The sequence below is a fragment of the Neofelis nebulosa genome, chromosome X (genome assembly GCF_028018385.1).
Source record: "Neofelis nebulosa isolate mNeoNeb1 chromosome X, mNeoNeb1.pri, whole genome shotgun sequence".
NCBI classification, from domain to species: Eukaryota; Metazoa; Chordata; class Mammalia; order Carnivora; family Felidae; genus Neofelis; species Neofelis nebulosa.
In genome coordinates, this window is record NC_080800.1 from 97,031,457 (window position 1) to 97,047,165 (window position 15,709).

The 15,709-nt window shown below is 38.4% G+C and overlaps 1 protein-coding gene across 3 annotated transcripts in view; it reads left to right on the forward strand.

The window, feature by feature from the left end:
* Nucleotides 1-15,709, forward strand: part of WDR44 (WD repeat domain 44) — an 80,858-nt gene that overhangs the window by 40,256 nt on the left and 24,893 nt on the right. For all 3 annotated transcript variants that reach the window (XM_058714239.1, XM_058714240.1, XM_058714238.1), the window contains exons 4-12: nt 451-1,087; nt 1,577-1,707; nt 3,045-3,140; nt 5,255-5,391; nt 6,727-6,810; nt 10,207-10,313; nt 11,286-11,437; nt 13,716-13,854; nt 15,200-15,264. In XM_058714239.1, the coding sequence (XP_058570222.1) occupies nt 451-1,087; nt 1,577-1,707; nt 3,045-3,140; nt 5,255-5,391; nt 6,727-6,810; nt 10,207-10,313; nt 11,286-11,437; nt 13,716-13,854; nt 15,200-15,264 (1,548 nt within the window). The remainder of the gene's footprint in view (nt 1-450; nt 1,088-1,576; nt 1,708-3,044; nt 3,141-5,254; nt 5,392-6,726; nt 6,811-10,206; nt 10,314-11,285; nt 11,438-13,715; nt 13,855-15,199; nt 15,265-15,709) is intronic.

A 15,709-nucleotide genomic window follows, 5' to 3' on the forward strand; every position in this document is an offset into this window, starting at 1 on the left:
CCATGGTTGGGCCTGGTAGAAAGATAAGTGGACTGGGAGTTTTTAAGTGGTAATAATGACAGGGCTGGATAGAGAACATCTTTTTTTCCAAATGTTAGAAGATATAAAAACCCTGTCTGTATTTTTCAGCTACAGGCAAGAAATAAAAGGGAAAAAAGCAAGGTGAGCTGAGTGTGTGAACCCTTTTTGTAGTCCCTGGAGTTTTGCCAGCTTCATCACTTTACTAGCTCTGTGACCCCAGACAAGTCACTTGATCCCTCTATGCTCTGTTCCTTCATTTGTATAATGACATTAAGAGTGCTATCTCATATGGTTATTGTGAAGATTGAAATGTGTAAAGTGTTAAGAACATGCCCTGGCACATACTAAGTACTATGTAAATGATTAGCTGTTATTATGTTCTTATAAATAGCTTCATTTTTCAAAAGCTGCTTTTGAACCTTTCACCAGATTATTGAAAGTATTATTGAGGAGAGTCAGAAAGTACTACAGCTTGAAGATGACTCTTCGGATTCCAAAGGAAAAGGACACTCTGATCAGGCTACTGCCAGTCCTGTTGGAGCTGGATCAGATCTTAGCAACATACCTGGACTGTTAGCCATAGATCAAGTCCTGCAGGAAGATTCCAAAAAGGCAGACAGTCAAAATGCCATAGAAGAAACTGAATTAGAATCGAATAGATGTTTTCCTTCTGATGATACCTGTGAGAAGTCAATAGATGAAATCACGAAGTTAACTGAAATAAGTTCAGCTGAGCAGCATAACGTGCCTGAAAGCGAAGCAGAAGTATTGAACAAGGAAGCCGTGGAAGTCAAAGGAAGTGATGTTCTAGAACCTGTGTCCTCAAACTCTTTATCTACTAAAGATTTTGCTGCCATGGAAGAAGTGGCTCCTGCCAAACCCCCAAGACAACTTACTCCGGAACCCGATATAGTGGCTAGTACAAAGAAGCCTGTTCCGGCACGCCCTCCCCCTCCAACTAATTTCCCACCTCCTAGACCCCCACCTCCATCTCGACCTGCTCCGCCACCAAGAAAAAAGAAAAGCGAATTGGAGTTTGAGGCCCTTAAAACACCTGATCTAGATGGCAAGTATTAACTGAGAAATAACTTTTGGTGGGGAGATTTTGGAGTTGAAACTATTTAACTTTCCAATTTTATTTCAGTTTATACTATATACAGCCATGTTGATGACCATGACCAAGTTCTAAAAGTTATTTCAGTAATTAAAAGTGACAGTGTTTTACATTGGTCATAAGTTACATTACTATACTCGAACAGAACATTTCAGCAGACTTCAAACTTTGAAATCCGTTTCCATTGGGGGCTTAAGATTTGCATTCAAGACTTAGATCTCTTCATGTATAAGTTGTATAGCTTTGAAGAATTTAAATAACTTGTTTGAACTCTGGTGTCCCCATATATAAGATGAGAATTATAAAACCACTTTCCTCGTGGGATTGTCGTAAGAATCGGACAAAGGTTAAAGCACTTTTCAAGCTATATATAAGGTCCTGTATAAATACTAGTTGTTGCCATTGTCATCATCATCATTATTATCATCATCATCATTGCAGTTCCCAAAGAGAATATTACATCTGATACTCTCCTAAGTACGAACATGGCTTCAGAGAATACAGTCAAGGATTCTCAGCCTTCTCTTGATTTGGCGAGTGCTACCAGTGGAGATAAAATAGTTACTGCCCAGGTTGGTGAATTCATGTTGTATTTGATATAAGCGTTAACAACTTTCTGCAGCTGGCTGGTTTGTTGCTTGTTGGGCCTTCTTTCTTCAGGCAAAATTATTTCCTTGTCCCTAAACCTGGCTTTCTTCTGTCCCTTTGCCAGCTCTGCTACTGCATAGCTCGGTGATTCTAGCAAAGCTATATTAACATCTGAGTTTCAGATGGCCCATGGATAGGATGAGGGGAAAACCTTCCCTGAAGGTGTCTTAAAGGATGAAATGAGCTAATGTGGGCCAAGCACCTGGCATTCAGCAGACAATTAAAATAACGAAAGAATGCTGCATTTTGTGATATTACTGTAATACTAATAACCATCAACTACAGTCTTCATTTACCTGACCTATGGTGGTCAAAGTTATTGATAATTGTGGTCAAATTACAATTGCCTTTATATAATCATGAACAAAACCTTCATGTACTAGGCTATATATCCATATGTGAGGCAATAGAAAGGACCTGATGGCATGTATATTACCATGGCCGGTTTCTGGGACTCAGGGCTTACTTACGTGGTAGCTGTGGTTGGGGCAGGTTAGCAGACTCAGAGATACAGCACTCCGGTCTTGCCGTAGCCTTAGAGCAAAGACTGGCAATCGTCTGTTTTTAATAGGGTCCCCAAACTGAGAATGGTCTTTACATTTTGTTTTTAAGTTTATTTACTTCGAGAGAGACAGAGTGAGCAGAGGAGGGGCAGAGAGAGAGAGGGAGAGAGAGAATTCTAAGTAGGCTCCATACTGACAGCGTGGAGCCCGACGAGGGGCTCGAACCCACAAACCATGATATCATGACGAGCCAAAACCAAGAGTCAGACGTTCAACTGACTCCAGTCTTTACATTTTTAAAGAGCTGTTTAAAAAAAAAAAAAAAAAAAAAAAAAGAATACGTGACAGAAACTACATATGAAGCAAAAAGCCTAAAATATTTACTATCTGGCTCTTTACAGAAAAAGTTTGCCAGCCCCCGCCTTTGAGATATGCGCACGGATAGCCCTGATTAATGGCATTGTTAGTGCTGGCATTCTGCTAGTAGAGAACTGCTTTTGGGTCAGGTTCAAATAGAACATCTATTTGCTTTCAAGACTACTAAGACATTATTTCATGGGCAGCAATGGTTTTGATACCTAATGTTTTTCAGCATGCTGGGAATAATAAAGGACTGAAATGGAGTGTTTCATTTAAATTTTCAGTAGCCTCCATTATCTGAATTATGGAATTCTTTAGAACTGTGTGTGGTAATGAATAATTGAGTATTTATAGAAATTGACTCCATCTACTTTCTATTTATGAAATTATAATTTTAGGAAAATGGAAAAGCACCTGATGGGCAGACCATAGCAGGTGAAGTGATGGGCCCTCAGAGACCTAGATCCAACTCTGGGAGAGAGCTTACTGATGAGGTATAATTAGATTTTTTTGTTGTTGTTTTTAAAAACATAAAATACAAAAATCATAATGAGAAGTTGAAGAAGTTCTTGAGATGAATGGTGGTGATGGTTGCACAGCATTGTGAATGTGCTTAATGCTACTGAACTATACAGCGAACTATATGACTATACAACGATGGTTAAAATGGTTAAATTTTATATTGTGTGTATTTTACCAGGATTAAAATTTTTTTTAAGTTTATTGCCGTTAAGCAAAAACATATGTAGAAGAAAAAATGAAAATTGATGATTTTCTTAGGTTAATGTTTATTTCTTTTTGAGGCAGACAGAGAGACAGAGCATGGGGGGAGGAGGGGTAGAGGGAGAGGGACAGACCCAGAATCCGAAGCAGGCTCCAGGCTCTGAGCTGTCGGCACAGAGCCCGACGCGGGGCTCAAACTCACAAACTGTGAGATCGTGACCTGAGCTGAAGTCGGACGCTTAACCGACTGAGCCACCCAGGCGCCCCATGATGATTTTCTTAGTTTACAAGATTATTTATTGATGTGTTTATTTTTAAGTGAACTCTACACCCAACATAGGGCTCAAACTCACAACCCCAAGATCAAGAGTCACATCCTCTACTGACTGGTGCCCCCTTTTTGTTTCTTTAATATGCTAGGGTTTGCAACTGTAACTTAAACTTGCCTTTTTATATAATTATGATAGAATAAATGTGTTGAAAACAAGGCTCAAGTTTTATAGCAAGTGGGCTTAAAAAGAACTTGATGTTAATTATAGTTATATGTTTTTATACTTGTTAGGTAATATACAGTACAGACTCAGTGCTTCTTACCATTAAAATTTAGTATACATCTATTGGCCAATTTATTCCGAATGAAGTTTTGAAGCAAAATCTTAGTGTCTGTGTGTCTTTTCTTTTCAGGTTTATTTATGTTGAGAAAGAGAGAGAGTGCGGGGGAGGGGGCAGACAGCGAGGAAGAGAATCCCAAGCAGGCTCCTTGCTGTCAGTGCAGCGCCTGATGCGGGGCTCGAATTCACAAACCGCGAGATCGTGACCTGAGCTAAAATCAGGAGTCAGATGCTTAACCAACTGAGCTACCCAGGCGCCCCTCTTTTCTTCTTTTTGAAGATTTTATTTTTTAATTTTTAAGTTTAAGTAGTCTCTACACCCAGCGTGGGGCTCAGACTCACAAGCCTGAGATCAAGAGCCACATGCTCCACTGACTGAGCCGGCCAGGTGCTCCAGTTTTCGTTTCATTTAAACACATTTTAAAAACCTATTGTACTTTGGAAAGCAGTTTGGCAGTTGGTCAAAATATTAGACATTGAGTTACCGTGACCCAGCAATTCCAGTCCTCTGTATACACCAAAGAGAAATGAAAACCTGTGTCCACACACAAAATTCATAATAGCCAAAGTGTGGAAGCAACACAAACGTTCATCGCTCATGAATGGATAAGTAAAATGTGGTATATCCTATCCATGTGGACTATTTTCTTTTAATTTTTTTAAAATTATCATCCAAGTCAGTTAGCATCTAGTGCGATGATGATCTCAGGAGAATCCAGTCATTGATTCATCCCCTACATGTAGCACCCAGTGCTCATCCCAACAAGGGCACGTGGCACTTCTTTTTGGCAATTAAAAAGAGTGAAGTTCTGAAGCATGCTGCAGTGTGGATGAACCTTAAAAATATGGTCCTAAGTGAAAGAAGCCCGTCACAGAAGACCACGTACTGTATGTTTTGATTTATATGAAGTGTCCGGAATAGGCAAACCACGGAGACAAAATCAGATTGGTGGTTTCCAGGGGCTGGGAGGAGAGGGGAATGAGGTATGCTGTCTAATGGGCATGGGGTTTCTTTTTGAGGTAGTGGAAATGCTCTAAACTTAAATAATGGTGATGGTTGCACAACTCCGATTTTACTCAGAATCATTGAACTGTATATACTTTAAATGAGTGCGTTTTGCAGTGTGTGAATTGTATCTCACTGAAAAAGTTGAAAAGTATTGTACACGGTACTGAAGGTATCCAGAAAGTCCTTAGCTTAAATGTTTGAGGATTTCGTAGACTCAAAAAGATAATTAAATTATAGGTCCTCTTGGTGTTCTTCTTTACCTCAGGAAATTTTAGCCAGTGTCATGATTAAAAACCTGGATACTGGCGAAGAAATCCCTTTGAGTCTTGCGGAAGAGAAACTGCCAACAGGTATTAATCCCCTCACTCTGCACATCATGAGAAGAACTAAGGAATATGTAAGGTATGGGCTATTGTTATTATTTATTCATAGTATTTCGGAGTGGTGAAGATTTCTCTGTTTATGAACTCTAACAGACCCTAATGTGGTTTCATTCAATCTTCTTTTTTTTAATTTGGAATTAAAATAGAGTTAGTTGATGTATGTATTCTTCAACATTGTTCTCTCTTAAGACCATACAGTTATTTAGAGACAATAGTATGTATCTTAAATCTCATAGTATTTGGTTTCTCTTATGTATTTTTTTAAATGTTGATTTATTTATTTTTGAGAGAGACAGAGCGCATGCGCCAGCAGGAGAGAGGCAGAGAGAGAAGGAGACGCAGAATCCCAAGCAGGCTTTGTGCTGTCAGTGCAGAGCCAGACACAGGGCTCGAACTCACTAACTGTGAGATCGTGACCTGAGCCGAAATCAAGTTGGATGCTTAACTGACTGAGCCACTCGGGCGCTCCTTGGTTTCTCTTTTATTTTATTTTATTTTATTTTTTTGGTTTCTCTTTTAAAATGATGTACATAATACTAGAGACATTATTGAAACATGTTGAAGGTAAAAAGCCATGCAGAATGAACACCTGGTGTTCTGAAACCTTGCTTTAAGGGCCACAGATTTTAAAAGTAATTGTATTGGGGCGCCTGGGTGGCGCAGTCGGTTAAGCGTCCGACTTCAGCCAGGTCACGATCTCGCGGTCCGTGAGTTCGAGCCCCGCGTCAGGCTCTGGGCTGATGGCTCGGAGCCTGGAGCCTGTTTCCGATTCTGTGTCTCCCTCTCTCTCTGCCCCTCCCCCGTTCATGCTATGTCTGTCTCTGTCTCTGTCCCAAAAATAAATAAAAAACGTTGAAAAAAAAATTAAAAAAATAAAATAAAATAAAATAAAAGTAATTGTATTATCTTTGTAGGTCAGAAAATGGCTTCAGAGTAAGGGGATTGACTTTACTGTGCGATATATGTAGATCGAAGGAATAATTATTTTGAAAGCAAATCTTAATAAAGTGTAATACATGATGTGCCTGAAGAGTTAGGAGAAAGTTAATTTGTCATTTCTGTGCAGCAGGTTTTGTCCAGCAAAAGGGCTCATTGGTAGTAAGTTTTCCATGAGTTCCTAAATTGCTTTCACTTGCATTTTGTACATTGTACCATGCTTAAAGATTCTATTTGATCTCTCAAGTCTAACTTCTCAGGATCATCATTTAAATGAAACTTACAAAAAGTATGTTAACATAGTCTTTTTTTTTTTTCTTCTTATTCCGAGTATCTGAGTATATAGTAAGTATCCATAAGACGTTTGAGGTGATGGGGAAATGTCTTCTCTTACAATGATTTCTTCCCCTTCTTGTAGTAATGACGCAGCACAGTCAGATGATGAAGAGAAGTTGCAGTCTCAAACAACAGATACTGATGGTGGAAGGTTAAAACAGAAAACGTGAGTTACAGTGCATCCTTTTTCTTTATTCCAAGCTTTTATTTAAAAATTATGAGATGGGGCGCCTGGGTGGCTCAGTCGGTTAAGCGTCCGACTTCGGCTCAGATAACAATCTCGCGGTCCGTGAGTTCGAGCCCCGCGTCGGGCTCTGGGCTGATGGCTCAGAGCCTGGAGCCTGCTTCCGATTCTGTGTCTCCCTCTCTCTCTCTGCCCCTCCCCCGTTCATGCTCTGTCTCTCTCTGTCTCAAAAATAAATAAAAAACCTTAAAAAAAAATTAAAAAAAAAAAAAGAATAAAAATTATGAGAATCGCCATGCTTATTTATTGAGTGAGTGAGTGAGTACACGTGAGCGGGGGGAGGGACAGAGAAAGAGGGAGAGAAAGAATCCCAAGCAGACTCTTCCCTGTCAGACAGAGCAAAGCCTGACCGGGCTCCATCCCCAACTGTGAGATCGTGACCTGAGCCGAAATCAAGGGTCGGACACTTAACCGACGGAGCCACCCGGGCGCCCCTGCCCTACTGCTTTCAGTCTATGTTCCATCTAGTGTATATGTCTGTCTACCACCACCACTTCCTACCCCCAGCCAATGGATGACGAATTACTTGGGGCTGTATTATTGGTCATTTCTATAGTATCTGAGAAATGCTAAATGATCAATAAATTTTGCATCATGCCTGGATTATTTTTCTGACAGTAGATATGAGAAGTGTTCGTAGAGGGACATGATTGTCCTTGAAGTTGCTCTCAAATCCTATTTGTTTTTCTAAACCCAACTAACACAATTTTTCCTAACTTCTCCAGTTCATAGTAAATTTGCTTGTCTCAATTTCAGTGGCACCTACGGTCTACGTAACTTACATTTCCCCTTTATTTTATTTTAAATTGTTTTCTAATTTTAAAAAACGAGATAAATGGGGGCTAAATAACTAAATCATATGTTGCAAAAGGATTGTGATCATGCCATCCCTCTGTTTCCCTCGCAAACGTCAAGGCAATGGTGGACATGTAGATTTTGCTTCATTATACACCAGTCACTTATTTGACAATAATTCAGTCTATGGTCCAAAGCAAATTCTCCACTCTAGTCTGATCTTTTCCTAGTGTGGAAAGAAAGCATTGAGAATTCTTCGAAAAGATTTACCCACAGTGCAGGGATAGGATGAAAGCTCAGGTGTCTGGAACTTGGTTGTCAGCAATGGCAACTAACAGGAATAGGAAAAATTAGGAATTATGAAGGAGATAGGTAAACATCCAGGAGAGCTGTCACTTACTCCATTCATTTAAGCTCATTATTTTTCTTTTTGCTTTTTTTTTTTTAATTTTTAAAAAATGTTTATTTATTTGAGAGAGAAGTGCCCCAAAGCTCATTAGTTTTCCAAAAGAAAAGCTCCTTAGGTTTATTCAAAGCCACTGTACTTACTTTTTACATAATTTTTTAATATCTGGTTATCTGGTTCGTCTGAGCTCCCGGCAAAATAAAAGTAGCAAACTGTGACAGCAGGTAAGTCGACACATAAGAATGTCAGGTCATGGGGTCCCTGGGTGGCTCAGTCGGTTAAGCATCCGACTTCAGCTCAGGTCATGATCTCACGGTTCGTGGGTTCGAGCCCGACATAGGACTCTGTGCTGACAGCTCGGAGCCTGAAGCCTGCTTCGGATTCTGTGTCTCCCTCTCTCTCTGTTCCTCCCCTGCTCGTGCTCTGCCTCTCTCTCTCTCTCTCTCTCTCAAAAATAAACATTAAAAAAAAAAAAAAAAAAGAATGTCAGGTCGTATTTTGATTGCAAGGAGTACCTGGGTGGCTCAGTCTGTTAAATGCCTGATTTTGGCTCAGGTCACGATCTCATAGTTAGTGAGATTGAGCCCCGCATCAGGCTCTGTGCTGGCAGCGTGGAGCCTGCTTAGGATTCTCTCTCTTCCTCTCTTTCTCTCTGCCCCTTCCCTGCTTGTGCTCTCTCTCTCAAAATAAATAAACATTTCAAAAAATAAATAGAGGAAAATGGAAAATGAAAGCCTTTCATACTTTTACCCCCAGAAATAATCTGTGTTAATAATTAGGTGTATTCTCCATAGAATGTTTCCCCTCACAAAAGTGGAAATAATACTGTGCGTATGGTTTGTCGGCTTGCTTCTTTTGCCCCCCCCCCTTTTTTAAGTAGGCTCCATGCCCAATGTGGGGCTTGAACTCACGACCCTGAGATGCGCTACTGACTGAGCCAGCCAAGCACCCCTGTTGGCTTGCTTTTTTAAAATCTCTAATATGTAATGGACATATCTTCATATCAGTACCAATCGTAAATTTATTGTATTCTTTTTATCAGCCAGATATGGGGGTTCAGTGCTGCAGACACCATCGTTAAGAAGACAATCTTAGTCTCTGCCCTCATAGAGCTTCCAGTTAAATAAGAGAAATAGATACTAAATATAATTACACAGATAAATCTAACTACATTTGTAGTAATTGCAGTAAAAAAATGTATGGGGTACTCTGGGAGTATAAAACAGGAAAACCTGCTCTAAAGAGTCAAGGAGGGCTTTTGTGAGAAATCTCTACTTTCTACACTTTGTTAATAATGCTGTAGTGAACATCTTTGTATATGTAGCTTAGCAAGTCTTTCAGATACTGTCCTTAATATCCTGAGCTCCCATGAATTGGTAAAAATTTACTCCTGTAAATTTTGCTTTGGTTTTAGATATCATTTATGTACTGTGCTTTGTTTTTTATAATCTTAATGTATGAAATTTGAGACCAAGATTATTTAAAAAGCAATAAATAAGTCCTATTTATGGAAGTGTGAGATGCATACTTGCATTACATTGTGTTTGGGAATACCTCCTGGGAAAGCTCAGCCTGACTGTATTGCTTTCAAACACCCAAACTGAAAGAGAAGAGACAAAGGGCCATCAGAGGGTACCAAACATCCTATTCTGTAAATAAATACCTCTTTATAGCTTATTTTTATTGATAAAATGTGTTTTTAAGGATTACGCTTTAAAGCTGTCTTCTCAAAGCAATTCTCATTGCAGATTCATGGCCTCACCCCAGACCCTCTAAATCAGATGATCTACAGATGGATCTGAAGTTCATGCACTTTAAACACTCTCCTCCCACTCCATCCCCACCAATTCATTATTCACCATTGAAAAGCCAGTGCTCTTAGAGTATGATATTGTACGTTGGGAAGAAGTGTCTGTATTTTCTTTGTAGTCATATTGGCTTCTATATATTTATTCCATAGACAAGGGATAGAGGAACTCAAAGACCTACTATTTACGTTAAAAAGAAGTTATTTCAAAATACATACTTGTCACAGCTAATGAGATTATCTGTGAATTGTTGAATTTTTACAGTTAGTTAATAAGAAATAATTTTGTTGTTTTTGTAATTTTGGTAAGGACTCAACTAAAGAAGTTCTTAGGAAAATCAGTAAAGAGAGCAAAGCACCTTGCAGAGGAATATGGTGAACGTGCTGTAAATAAAGTTAAAAGCGTTAGAGACGAAGGTAAGTGAAATAGAACATTGCAACTGAATATTTAAATGATTTGTAATTGTCCAAATTTAGCCTGTAGTTTATAAGAAACATTCTATTTTGTTGAAAGTAATAAGCCTTTATAGCTAACACCTTAGCATTTCAGTAAGTCATGTTACTCTAGATATCTATCACTTAATTTTATGAACAGGAAGAAAAAGAAATTTGTGCATCTTAAACATGAATTTGTACGTACTTTGTGGCAACCTGGAAGAGTTGTAATAATCAGTTGTAAACTAGTTATGTGAGGCTATTTAATTTTTTTTAATGTTTATTTACTTTTGAGACAGGGTGAAAGAGAGATAGAGGCATGAGCGGGGGTGGGGCAGAGAGAGGGAGACACAGAATCCAAAGCAGGCTCCAGGCTCTGAGCTATCAGCACAGAGCCCGATACGGGGCTCGAACTCATGAACCGCGAGATAATTACCTGAGCTGAAGTCAGATGCTCAACTGACTGAGCTACCCAGGTGCCCCAAGGCTATTTAGTTTTTGTAAACATTTTCAAAATTAGGTAAATTTTCTAAATTGCACAGATCTTAACTTCCTGTGCCTTTGTTGTACTCATTTGCTTTATTTAATAAGCACTAACATAGTAGTTATTTTGTGCCAGTGTTCTAAGCATTTTCACCTATATTAACTCATTTAATCTTCATAAAAGCCCTAAGAGGTAAGTACTGTTATTACCCCCTTTTATAGATGAGAAAACCGAGGCACAAAAAGGTCTAGTGCTATAGCTGTGGTCATACAGATGATAAATGACAAAGCTGGATTTGGACCTAGACAATCTGGCACCAGATTCCATGCTCTTAACTAATATGCTATTTAGTAATAGATTTTGCTTTCCCATTTAATGAATTTTCTTAGTAAACAATGGATATGAAAATATGATAGTAACTATATATCTATGTAAGCTAGTGATGATTTTTATATTGCTTTTCTATTCAGTGTTTCATACTGATCAAGATGATCCTTCATCGAGTGATGATGAAGGAATGCCATACACGAGACCAGTCAAATTCAAAGCAGCGCATGGTTTCAAAGGACCTTATGATTTTGATCAGATCAAAGTGGTGCAAGATCTTAGTGGTGAGCATATGGTAAGAAACGTTTATATTTTTCAGGACTCTGTTTTCATTGAGAGGAGTACTTTGGCTTCTATAAAGGCAATCCTTTGTTACATATGTAATTTTTCTAAACTGACTCAAGAAGAATAAATTGATATTAACATGATTTGATGACTTCAGAGTCTCTCTCCGAATTACTGTTCAAGAAGTGAACGTTATTGAATAAGTCAACTCTAAGCTCGTATCTTTAAGAAAGCTATGTAAAGGTACCAAATTTGAAAGAGTTAAATTTACAAGGTGGTCTATCACACTTTGGAAGACATTTAAAATGTTCCCTGGGTATATTTTAAATAATTAACAAATATTTCAGTAGTTTGATGTATTTTGTAAGATGGCGGCTAAAACCAGGAGAGAGAGGTACAAGTTTTCTATCAGTTAAAATGTACCAATGATATTGCAGTTACCCCTTAAAAATGCTAGGAACACAGGGAAGGTGGTACTGAACTCAGAATTGGACAGATGATGCTATGGCTCCTTGATCAGGGAATCTATGTATCTATTTAGATTTTAAATCTAAAATTTGGCTTAATTGGAAGGAAGCAACCATAAACCTATCAGATGGCAGCCAGATTGGAATTTAAAGTTTGGTGCTTATAATCTACATATGAAATGTTTGACTTGATTATAGTCATGTCCTTAAGGAACTGATGAATTTTTTTGTACTGTTTTAATTCACTTTCATTACTTCCAGTTTTAAGTAAAATCTCATTGTAGTAGGTTCCAAGTAACGAATTTTTTTTTTTTACAAATTTTTTAATATACTTGAATTTTGTGGAAATCAGTGTTGTTCCAGTAAATGAGCTGTTGCCTCTAACTTGGAAAATCTTTTTTTTTTTTTTTAAAGGGAGGAGTATCTTTTTTTTTTTTTTTTTTAAGTTTATTTATTAAGTGATCTTTATACCCAACACGGGGCTCTAACTCACAATCCTGAGACCAAGAGTCGCATGCTCTCCCAACTGAGTCAGCCAGGCACCCCATAACTTGGATAATCTTTTTGTTCTGCATAGGTATGTGTTGTAATAGTAGACATAACAGTATTTCTTGTAATAGCGTTTGGCTTTTCCAATTTAAGGGTTTATATTCGTTAACCACCCCCCAACACACAAACACACACACACACACACACACACACACACACACACACTCACACACACTCACACACACTCCCCTATTGTTAGCAGTATCAGGGAATTCTAGCCATATACTCTGAAACCTTGTTTCTGGGGGGAAAAAAACAGGAATGAGACCACAGCATTCCAATACTTATAAATGCCCAATGCCATGAGGGTCCCTGCTAAGGTGGCCCTTCCATTTCCCTCAGCCTTGAGCAGGAGTGCTAGTGCTAGCCTGAGGGCTCTGCCTCTTCCGATCCCACTTCCCCCTTATGTTCAGCTAGGAGACTGAGATCCCAAACTAAGACCTGTGGGGTTTTTTTAATGTTTATTTATTTATTTCGAGAGAGAAAGAATATCCCACATGGGGTCCACGTTGAGAGCCCAGAGCCCAACATGGGGCTCGATCTTATGAACCATGAGATCATGACCTGAGCCAAAATCAAGAGTCAGACGCTTAACCGACTGAGCTACCCAGGCGTCCCAGGATTTGTTTTTACAGTGATTCGTGGCCACCTCACAACTCCATTTCCATTAATATGTGGATATGGCTTGGGGCTTTGAAGTTGTTAGTTTAGGTTATGGTAAATTACTATTTTATCCCGCCTTTCTCCTAAAAGTTCCTCTTTGTGCTGTTGTAGCATCAGTGGACTATTGGCCTTAAATGGTGTTAGTAATGTGAGCCTTACCTTAGTATGTATAATTTAGCATAATTCCTTACTTTGGCTTAAAAATAATGTTTCAGCTCTTAGGGGCATGTGGATGGCTCAGTCAGTAGAGCATGCAACTTGATCTCGGGTTTGTAAGTTCAAGCCCTATGTTGGGTGTAGAGATTACTTAAAAATAAAACCTGAGGGGTGCCTGGGTGTCTCATTCGGTTAAGTGTCCCAACTCTTCGTTTTGGCTCAGGTCGTGATCTCACTCCATGAATGAGTGAGACCCATGATCAGGTCTTGGGATTGAGCCCCACATCTGGCTGTGTGCTGACTATGTGGAACCTGCTTGGGATTCTCTGTCTCCCTCTTCTCTCTGCCCCCCCCCCCCAAAATAAATAAACTTAAAAAAAATAATAAAATCTGAAAGAAAATAACGTTTCAACTTTTAAAGTAATAACTTTGAGCCTTCCTTTCTTTTCATAGGGAGCCGTTTGGACCATGAAATTTTCTCACTGTGGCCGATTACTTGCCTCAGCTGGACAAGACAATGTAGTGAGAATATGGGCCTTAAAAAATGCTTTTGACTATTTCAACAATATGCGAATGAAATACAATACTGAAGGTATTTTTCACTTATTTGTGGGCTTTAAAACTCTAGAGACATCTGGTATTTTTACATTTTAGGTATAATGCTCTTTTATCTGGCAACCATTTGCAGCAATCACTACTTTTCATAATAGCCACAAACCCAAAAGTAGACAGAAGTCAACACCGAAAAATCATCTAAATCCCCTGAAAAACGCTACCACAAAGTTTTGGACTTGATCCCTTTTGAGGTGTAGCGCAGGGTTTATTTCATCAACCATTGGGAACAAGGTTACTTGGTGTCCCCTGGCAACCTTTAGTTCTATCCTGGATTAAAATGAAAGACCTGATAACTCTAGAAAAAGAATGACAATAATAATATCCATCCAATAATAAAGATAAAGGAGACATAGCCATGAAAAGTAAATGTGATTTGTCGTACATCGAAGGGTATATGATAAAAGGTTAAATGGAAAAGAGAAACCTCAGAGAGTGATGTATGTACACAATGATTACAACTGTGAAATCTTTCTGTATATTGGTAACTTATCAGGAAGGTATGTTGAATCAATGTAAATAGAAGCTTTATGTTTATGGGATTCTTTTCTCATAATTACATAACTCCAATACATTTTCTCCACAAACCTGTCCCTTCCCCAGTCAACTAAGGCTGCAACAAGAAATTAAGGGATGGGAGAAAGGAGAATCAGTGGCCATGGGCTGGAGTATAGAGTATATTTGAAGCACCAATTTGAGGAACATAGAAACCCAGGGAGATCCACTAAACTGGCAAACGAGGCCCTGTACACTTTAGTAGCCCTGTGGGTATTGCTTGCATTATGTTATGATACATAATTGAAGATGATAACGGGTTGGCAAAAAGTTAAGCTATGTTTACGATACATTTCTTTTATTGCCCTGCCTGGAACAGAAAGACTAAGTGGCCCTCGAGACTTCTACTAACCTAGACCCTTTGTGCCCCTTTATTGTTCATCTTTGTATTCGCTACGAATAATGAGGATTTAACAGTATTTTATTAAAGTGGGAATATGGCTTATAAAGATTTTTTGATTGAAAGTGATAAAAACAATATTTCGGTGTCTAACGAGTCAATGCTTCATTTATTTTGAAAATGTATTTTCTCAGAGCACCTGGCTGGCTCAGTCAGTAGAGCCTGCAACTCTTGATCTCAGGGTCGAGAGTTCGAGCCCCACATTAGGCATGGAGCCTATTTTTAAAAAATGTGTTTTTTCAGAATGTTACATTCTACAACTATTAATTAGGTGTTACTACGTCATTATTTCTGATTGATGTTTTGTGTGTGTGTGTGTGTGTGTGTGTGTGTATACACATATGCCTTTTTATAATTATGTTGTTTTTAGGACGTGTGTCTCCATCACCTTCTCAGGAAAGTCTGAACTCATCAAAGTCTGATACAGATACAGGGGTATGTTCTTTATTTAATAGTTACTAATATAATTTGATTTGTTTCCCATGAAGTACCTTATCGTCTATTAGCAATTGTAGTTCATGAAAGCACTTAATGTAAAATTAAGATATGTTAGAAACAAAAGTTTTTTTCTATTAGAATTAGTAAATGAAAATTTGTGATATTGAAAAGTTGTCATACAGTGAATGATACTACTCAAGCTACCAAACTACCAATGTTAACTTAAATAAAACAAAATCCCCTCCCCTCAAATCCATGTTAGAATTTAAAAAAATAATGGATACTGAGTAAGGGGCGATTAAGGAAAGAAAAAAAGATACTAAACTATTTAGATTCTTCTACCTTTTTGGTTTAATAAATGCTTTATCACACTTTCAGGTACTTTAAAATATCTTGATTTTCATTTGGTCTCAGAGCTGGAAGGTCAAATATAACCAATTTT